This window comes from Phyllobates terribilis, unplaced genomic scaffold, assembly GCF_046119375.1.
Source record: "Phyllobates terribilis strain yellow unplaced genomic scaffold, ASM4611937v1 Scaffold_2__4_contigs__length_985480577, whole genome shotgun sequence".
In the NCBI taxonomy this organism is placed as follows: domain Eukaryota; kingdom Metazoa; phylum Chordata; class Amphibia; order Anura; family Dendrobatidae; genus Phyllobates; species Phyllobates terribilis.
The window spans coordinates 662,431,158-662,441,078 of record NW_027362762.1 but is presented as its reverse complement, the minus strand read 5'-3'; the positions used below and the strand labels follow the sequence as shown (position 1 = coordinate 662,441,078).

General features: G+C 39.3%; 1 protein-coding gene across 1 annotated transcript; it reads right to left on the bottom strand.

Annotated features, from left to right (window-relative positions):
• Positions 1-5,523: 5,523 nt before the first annotated feature.
• Positions 5,524-9,491, bottom strand: GPR61 (G protein-coupled receptor 61). The gene is made up of 2 exons (XM_073670681.1): positions 9,368-9,491; positions 5,524-8,764 (listed from the first exon to the last, which is right to left on the bottom strand). Exon 2 carries the CDS (start codon positions 7,947-7,949, stop codon positions 6,627-6,629), a length of 1,323 nt encoding a protein of 440 aa, XP_073526782.1. The 5' UTR covers positions 7,950-8,764; positions 9,368-9,491; the 3' UTR covers positions 5,524-6,626.
• Positions 9,492-9,921: the final 430 nt, after the last annotated feature.

Below are 9,921 nucleotides of genomic sequence, written 5' to 3'. Positions count from 1 at the left end.
CCTTCATCCACTGGGCAGATTGTTATACTGTAGAGGAATTATCTCTTAGGGATTTACTAGTCTTGGAAATTTAAATTGAATGTGTAATACATTCTTTTTTTACTCCATAGCTTTAACTTTCTTTATCTCACTGATCTCCATCTGATCTTTATACGTCCAGGATCTGTTTGACATATTATTCAATTCTACACAAGAAAAATTGTCAAAAATTGTGTTTTGCTTCCAATCCTGCATTAAATATTATATTTCATTCTATCCTTATTTCAGTCTTTCCTTATATATGCTGATACTTTTCATTTTGGGATTTTAATGACCATTTCATAAGCCCACTACATTTTTATAGAGTTATTTTCACCTTCTCATCTTTTTGAGGGAAATGTTTAGGTACTGTGATGAATATGGGTTAGTCCAGACTTATGCTAATTCTTTTATGAGGAACTGTGATACCTTCTTCATCTTAAATTCCTAAAAAAGGACCTCCAGCATTACATTATTCAACTGTTATCTTGATAACCTTTTTTCACACGTGAAGATGTCTTTCAAACAGTTTACAAATAGCCCTAATGTTCTGAAGTGTTATTCCCAACATTTAAAGTTATCACCTGATCTTGAGTATGAGTGAGATTCCCACAATTCTCAGAGGGGGGCTCTAAAATGCCCCATGCATTCATTCTCTAAAGTACTGTAAGAATCACCTAAGCACTGTGCTGTGCCACACCACTGTTCCATTCCAACGAGAAATTTCAGAGCCCCATTCCTAAGAACGTTGTGTCTCCTGCCAGTCGGACCCCCACCGGTCCTGTGAATTATCCCAGTAGATAATTTTAAATCTTAGGAATAGCCCTTTAATGTCACTCATTCATTTGAAAACTTAGTAAATTAAATAGCAAAGATGAATTAATAGGATATATTAAATTTCTTAAACTTTGCTTCAGATATTCTGATCTACATTTTTGTATTTTTTCTTTTGTCTCAACTATTGGGGTTCACAATTTAGACTCTTGGAATGTCAGGATTCATCATATATAGCATTACAAGATATTTCCCTATCTTGTAGAATTACAACTTTATGGATTTTACGGTGCACCTTTCAGAACACATAAAAATTGCAATTTAATGTGTTGGAATCATAGGATTAACTGGCGTCAGGTTTTTGGCGTTGGAGCAGTTGCACAGTGAGTAGAATCGTTTATTTTTTTATGCATTAAAGAACAGTGGAAGAATGGGGGACATAGCTACAAGGATGGGAGTCATATATACCAGGATGGAGCACATGTATACCAAGATGGGCCCAGGATGGGAGACATATATACTAGGATGGGGGACATATCTACCAGGATGGGCCCAGGATAGGGAACATATATGACAGGATGGGGGACATATATACCTGGATGCGCCCAGGATGGGGAACATATATGACAGGATGGGGGACATATATACCTGGATGGGCCCAGGATGGGGAACATGTATACCAGGATGGGGGACATATATACCAGGATGGGGAACATATATATCAGGATGGGGGACATATATACTAGGAAGGAGCCCAGAATGGGGGACATATATATAAGGATGGTAGACCTATATACCAGGATGGGCCCAGGATGTGGAACATATATACCAGGATGGAGGACATACAGTCTTGCTCATCGTTATTGGCACCCATGAAGTTTAAGTACATAATGTGGAATATCGCCTGAAAAAAAATGAATCAAGTGAAACAGTTTTTTTGTATAGAGCACTCTTGTTAAATACAAAAGAGCAAATGATAAACAATAATTTAAAACAAAAAACAATGGGAGGGAAAATAGAAAAACCTAAAGCTTGCTGTGTCTCTGGTATTGGCACCATTTACATTAATTTCGTATGGAAACACATTTTGACTCGCCTGTGGTAAATCACAAAAGAGATTCACCTGTGATTAATTGTCTGTGCCCATGTGACATGATTTAGCCAATGAATGATGACTTCAGTGTTTTAAAAAGCCACACGGTAGGCCTTGTTCCTTTGTCACAATGGCGAAGACAAAGAAGCTGTCTGAGGACATCAGAACTGCTATTATTAGCAAACACGAGACTTCCAAATAGTATAACGCCATCTCCAAAGACCTTAGTATCCCGGTTTCAACAGTGCGCAATGTTATTAAGAAGCTTGTCAAGCATGGAACAGTCAAGAACCTCCCTGGACGTGGGGGAAAGAGGAAAATTGACAAGAGATGTCTTCGAAGGTTGGTGTGAATGGTGGAAAAAACACCATGTCAAAAATCCAAAGACCTGAAGGCCAACCTGGAACAGTCTGGGGTCATGGTTTCAACAAGTACCATACGCCGCACACTAATCCAAGCAGAGCTTAATGGGCAAAGGCCAAGTAAGAAGCCATTGCTGAAGAAAAGACATAAAAAGGAAAGACTGATCTTTGCCAAAGAGTACCTTGACAAACCATAATCCTTCTGGAAAAATGTTCTGTGGACAGATGAAACAAAAATAAAGCTTTTTGGCAATGCAAAGCAACAGTTTGGTAACAAACGGCGCAATGAGACTTATAAGGAAAAGAACACCTTGCCAACAGTTAAGCATGGTGGAGAATCCATAATGCTGTGGGGTTGCTTTGCTGCATCTGGTACTGGAGGCCTTGACCATATCACAGGAATCATGAAATCAGAGAATTATCAAGAGATTTTAGAGTGAAATGTCCTACCCAGTGTAAGAAAACTTGGTTTGAGTCGAAGATCATTGGTCCTCCAGCAAGACAATGACCCAAAGCACACATCCAAAAGTACACAGAAATGGTTGAAAAAGAAATAATGGACTGTTTTAAGATGGCCAGCAATGAGTCCTGACCTCAATCCCATTGAAAACCTTTGTGGTGAGCTGAAATCTGCCATTGGGAAAAAGAACCCTGCAAACATTCAAGAGCTTGAACATACTGCAAAGGAAAAGTGGGAGAAAATGTCAGCTGAGAAGTGAAAGATGCTTATAGATGCCTACAAGAAACGTTTGGAGGCTGTCTTCAATGCCAAAGGGTGTGCTATCAAGTATTAATTAGGGGTGCCTTTAATGCTGCACATGCTGTGTATTCTGTTTCTTCTTTGAAATTGCAACATGGAAGTTGAAAAACAATGTTTTATTGCTGTATTACTTTGGACCACTAACTAAAAAATACTGAGGATATAGCATTGGTACATTTCCATTTATTTCTGAAGATGAAAATAATGAAGGGGTGCCAATAATGGTGAGCAGCACTGTATATACCAGGATGGGCCTAGGATGGAAGACATATTTACCAGGATGGGGGACGTATATACCAGGAAGGGGCCCATGATGGGGAACATTTATACCAGGATGGGGGACATAAATATCAGGAAGGGGCCCAGGATGGGGAAATATATGCCAGGATGGGGAACATATATACTTGGATGGGGGACATATATACTTGGATGGGAGACATATATACCAGGAAGGGGCCCAGGATGGGGGACATATATACGAGAAAGGGGCTCAGGATGGGGGACATATAAACCAAGATGAGGGACATATATAGCAGAATCAGCCCAGGATGGGGGACATTACAACACAATGGGAGAGGGAGGGCAGCACACATGTCCTTATAGGATTCAGACAGCTACGAGGGCCCATACATCTTACCAACTTGCGGGGGGGTCTTGTCCAAATTTTTCACTGGGGCCCATCGGACTATAGTTACACCACTGCTTATAGGCTATGTGTACATGATGTCTTTTAATCTCAGGGGAACCAAATGAGTTTTTGAAGCAGAAGACACTTCAGGAAACTCCAGAGTCTTTTTTCGTGAAGTGTCTTTTGTGTCTTTTTCTTCAGTCATGTCCTAAGTATTTTTTTTGGACATTTTTTGGAGCTGACGTTTTTTTGGTTTGTTTTTCCATGTTTTTTGTGAAGTCATCTTTACTGTTGTTTTCAGGTCTTTTTTTTCACTCCACTGAATAAAACCAAACGATGGCAAAACGCTCCAAAAATATTTGGTCGTATTCTGTGTGCCTTTTAAGCTTTCTCATGGACTTGTATTGTGAAGTCCACAGTGTCTTCAAAGTGGAAAACGCCAGAAGAGTGGAAGTCCCTTCTTTTAACCGAATGGCGTTTTTAGAAGCCTGAACATAAGCACAGCAAGTTGTGTTTACATAGAATTGCGTATGTTTGTACTTTTAACTTTTTTTTAATAGATTGTTCAGGGCATTTCTGCTGAGGAATCTGCCTCAAAAAGACGTTCTGTGCACATACCCAGTTTCTACTCTGAAAACTCTGCAAAAAGACTCCTTGTTCACATAGCCTTACAATGAAACCTTTAGAAACGGCAGGCAAGTTCATCTGTGTCAGTTTGATTTACAGTTTCCTATTGTACTAGGGCAGCACTAGGGAATTCACTTTTGGGCACATGCAATATAAAACATGATGGTAAGTTAATGTGATAATAATGTCTATCATCTAGGATTGGAGCTAGTCTTTAACATAAAGCATTTCTTTGCTTGTTTTCTTTAGTTTCACACTGTTTCACAATTAAAATAACTAGATATAACTAACTAGGGTTGTGATTTACTAAAGAACAAAAATAGAATTTATTAAAGGGAACCTGTCACTGATTCATGCTGACTGTGAATTGGGCAGCATGAATCAGAGTCTGGCTCTCTTATCGCAGCTGCGTATGTTTTACTCTGTATAGCCAGAGAATATACATCTATTCTAGACTAGTCAGAGGCAGGTCCCCCAGCGCCTTGCTGCCTTCCTCGTGCCCTTGACTGACAGGTTTCTTCTATGTGTCATTAGGGAGAGACCTGTCAGTCATGGAGAACAGACCTGCCTCGGAATAGTCTTCTGAGATGCAGGGTCCCCGGCCGACATTTCAAAGTACATTTTCCCTTAAACATAGCAGCGTTTTAGAGTAGAAGATGCTTGCTTAATGGATGGACTTCAGATGAGTAGGCAAAAATGTTATAATGTGCATAATGGGAGGGGGTATTTTGTGGTTGTATTTGTGCAGGAATTACCACCATTTAAGTATTTCATCTTATCAGCAGATTTCTGTCGTTAAACACTTTTAAAAGTCATGAAACTTTTGTGCAACTCAAAGTTGTGCAAAAGTATTGCAACCTTTGGTGTTTTCACGACAGCCCCGGTGACATCCGCTAAAGTGGGCAGAGCATGGGCAGGTTGGGATGTAACAAAGTCCACAAGGCAAATTCTTCAAAATGTACACCAGTTAAATCTGTCAAGAGTAACATTTCTGTTGGGGCACACAGAGGTGCAGGTCAGTAATAAGATGTTCCTATTTCAAGTGGTGTAAGCCTCTTAAAGAATTAGGAACATCTTACTTCTGCACTCCCAGCAATAAGACTTTCAAACAAAATGCCAGTGTTAATGAATTGGGCCCTTTGAATACATTTTTCTGTCACTGTAAATACAGTGATTGAAGACATATTTCATATAAACACTGTGAAAAGCAGGAACAGGACCACATGAGGTGAATATTAAAAAATACACATTTATTGGTACAAACATAAACACTGTATTCAATTTCTGCAACCAGCAGCTATTTTTTGGCACCTATTTGCATTATGTTCCAAATCCAGATTTGACATCATAGTAAAAGATACTTCAGTCACATGCTCTAAAATACAAATAAATACAATCAAATTTAGTTGGATAATCAGTTTGGTATTCTGCTGGATATTTTTTGGGTGGAATTTGTTGAACAAATATAAAAATTCATAGGTTTACTCATTTACACAGACAAAAACACTATATAGATCTACTATAAGTTGTGCAGTAATTTTAAATCAAAGTGGTCTCACATTTTGTACAACCGCTGTTAATCAAGTAGGCCTAACTCCATTTTTATATGTATCCTTAGTATCATGGATCTAAGTAGACTGATATTAATAACAGGGAAAAAGACATTAGTCAACCCTGCCGTTCTGAACCCCATGGTGTTACACACAGAACTAGGAACAGAGGTAAGTTTGTCCTGACTTATCAGCCATACACGCCATACCTACATCTAGGGCTCCAAGACACTATTTATGTACAGAACCAATTTTGAGCGCACCCCCCCCATCCTACAAACATGTAATAGAGGGCTGTAGTCAAAAGATGGAAGTTGAAAGGTTTCTAAAGATACTGGATATATATGGAGGGGAGCCTAATTAGCAGGGGTTGTAAAAACGTTACAACCCCTTTACGATAAAAAGAATTGCAACTTTATTGTTAAATTTTGCTTATGTTGTTGCTTTATTCAAGTTTAGGGTTTTTTTTTAGTGCAGGAACTATGCATTTTTCACTATCACTCCTGGATCAGGGCTGACCTCTATGCAGCTTAAAATCCAATACAGGTTTCCAAGGCTTATGGCAGGTTGTAAGTGTGTACTACTGACATTCAGTGTGAGTGAAATCATTGTCCTCTTCTAATGGCACACTGTACAAAAGACTTTCATGGTCTAGATAGTGTGCTGGAAAAAAAGGACACTGAATATTCACATGGAATGAGTTGGATTACAGGTAATTATGTACTATGGGTTTAAAGGAATGCATCAAGGAAAATTCTGCATTATATCACACTTTTGAGGAGATTGTCAAGAGCAGGGAAAGTTATGCTAGATGTCATGTTTTTGGAGATGGACCAGTGTTATTATAGTCTTTACCCACCGCTGTCAAATCCCATGGTTGCTCTAAGAACTCAGATGTTTCCTCTGCAATCTGCCCTGGAATCCGGAAGTCTACAGCTGGTTGATCCCCTTTAGGGGCTATATGAACAACTGCCCTGGTGTCTGGTGGGCAGCCAGTACCCTGCAAAAACTGCAGAAAATTTTCTTCAATAGAGCCTTCCCTGCTTGGCAATCGAAGCTCATCTTCCCCATTACCCCCTCGTTTAAAGAAACATCCAACCCACCTTCCCAGTTCTTCACGGATTTGGCGATTTAGGCAACCATAAAATATTGGGTTGGAGGCAAAGCAAAGAAACCCCATCCATGTAACAATCCATTCCACTCGTGAGCCAGGAGGTGGAGGTGGAGAGCGCAGTGCAGCATATATGTGGAAGCCAAAATAAGGTAGCCAACATAATAGAAACTGACCCCCTACAGCAGCTAAGACAGCTGCCGCCTTCCCACCACTTCTAGAACCACCACCTGTCACTCGTTGCTGAGGAGTTCCACGTGTGGCTCCTGATCCTGTTACCATGGTGGAACGGCTACTGAGAGATTCCGAGCGCCTGCGCTGAGGTGAAGTCTCCATCCAAGTGGGTAGAGGCCCTTGATGTAGAGCAGCTACTCGTGCCACCTTGAACATGCTGCAGTACACAACAATGATGATGGTAAGAGGCAGTAAGAAATAAAAGGAGGAATAAAAGAGAAGAAATCCGGCTCGGAAGACACTGTTGCCACCTCCCTGCAAGCTGCAATGTCCAGGGACAGGAGGGCTCCATGCTAAAACAGGGATTAGGGATGTGAGTACAGCTTTAATCCAGACACCAGCTAGTACCCAACTGACTAGTCCCATAGTCATCTTGACTTGGTACCTCATGGGATGTACCACATAGTAATATCTTTCAATATTTATCGCAGAGATTGATAGTATGCCAGTGCTGGTAAGACAGACACTCAAGAACAGGTATGCACGGCAAGCCATCTGCCCTAATCCTTGGATTTCATAAAAGGAAGTGCCTCCACTTCCAGACAACATAGCCAGGGGCATAAGTGTAAGTGCAGCCAAGAGATCCACCACGCACAAGTGGAAGACCAGAACAAATTTCCTGAGGGATGGAGTCTTCATGATGACCCCCATAATAGCCACATTCCCAGCTACTGCCAACAGGTCCATAAGAAGCATAATGAAAAGGGTGCCATAATGGAGACTTGCTGAAATAGGGTTCCCTGAAGCATTTAGTGAAAAGTTCCATGTGAAAGAGGGAAGGGAGGTATCCATGAAGATGATTTGGATAAAAGGTCACCATCACTCTCTTTTTCAAGGGACCATCACCCATTATACGCATAAGAGCGAGGTAGGACCTGAGAGAATCAATGAAAACACAGAAAGACCAAATAGAAAAGAACAGAAACAATTAACAAAAATCAAAAACAAATGAGAAAAGCAGGCGATAAAGAAAAATAAGAAACATAATATAAAGTAAAATTTAAAAGGAACTAGGAAATACAAGGAGAATAAACATGGGGGAGGTTAAAGGTCAAGATGAGAAAGGGGAATAGGGGAAAAGAGGGAGTTTCTTTCAAGATGTGTCACATTTCAGGTCTGTATTTGTCACATACAGATGTTTCCTATGCCAGTACTGTAATATTTTGCCATGAATTTCAGTTTGTAAGAAATCATTACTCCTGTATTATATATTTGCTGTCATTCTTTTCTTTTTTTTCTTTTTGGGCCTTTGTTCGCTGTTGCTGCCAGTTAATGCAGTGTGAGGTTTCTTAAAATCTTCATAGTGTTTCTTTCAGCTGATCTTTACTTTTCACGAAGACACCAAAAATGCATAGTGATGTTCTTTATTTTGCAGGTAATCATTTTGAGACATCATTATTTACTCCCTTCGGTTAATTACCTTTTTTTAGAAATCATGTCTTTATGAGAAGAACGAACCCTTGAGGTACTGCCAATAATAGAAAGCAGTTTCCTTAGCTGGTAACATTGGTGGCATCTGAAATGAATCCTGTGTTTGTGGTTGTCTTTAAAAAAGAGACTTGTCCTTTAAATCTAAACAGGCTCCTCGTTATGGAAATGTATATGACCTGGAAAGCACAGACGAAAAGATAATAAGGGTTAATACAAATCTGCTCAGTGATATAAGAAATCAAATGAAATACATATTGTAGTAAAAAGAAGAATCTGCTGGACAATATACACTGGGATAGATATCTACTGCTTGTGTGGTAGTCTATTTTCACACACAGAAACACACGTATATATATATATATATATATATATATATATATATATATAAATATATATGTATTGCACACACATATACAGTATATAGATATATGCAATTTCATGGGTTATTTATATTATTTATATAGCGGTTGAGAGATAGAGAAAGCAATATATATATATATATATATATACATGTGTGTGTATATATATATATATATATATATATATATATATATATATATATATTACCTTGTTAATCTCATAGGTAATATGTCTTATATACCACCCCACAAGACACCTGCATATCTGACCACCCTTTAAGTCATACACCTGCATATAGCCCTATTTGCTAGGCTCATCTGATCTGCATTTTATATTGACCCTCAATTACATAAAGAATATGTCAGCCTTGCAATCATATTCGTGGCTATGTCCAGAACCCATCTGATTTCCCCACATACCTGTCTGCAGGAGCTGGAGCTGCATCCAGGGAGCAGGAGACCAGAGAAGCAGCTCAGCCCCTAACCATCTAATACACAGCACTGCAGTGAGGGAGCAGACAGGCTCAGGGTCCTACAGTCACTCAGATTAACACAACATCACAGTGTATATGTCACAATGGGGAGCCACTCTCCCTTGCGTATGACACATACAGACATATGTAACAAGTCTTTACATTCTAACCTACTACATGTTGCATTTGAACATTATATTAGCTTCTGCTTATTATCCCACATACAGAAGTACATGTATAACGAGTCCCATCTGTCCTCCTTACATCAATGGTACTCTGTACAACTGATATTCTTAGGCTGCATATACAGTACATGTAGCGTATATGCTGCACAATTTTCCAGCAGATTTTTTTATTTTTGATCTCATCTACAGTACAGACCAAAAGTTTGGACACACCTTCTCATTTAAAGATTTTTCTGTATTTTCTTGACTATGAAAATTGTACATTCACACTGAAGGCATCAAAACTATGAATTAACACATGTGGAATTATATACTT

Bases quoted from the DNA above. Each gene is read 5' to 3' on its own strand.
- GPR61 (XM_073670681.1), bottom strand. From the start codon at position 7,949: ATGGATACCTCCCTTCCCTCTTTCACATGGAACTTTTCACTAAATGCT.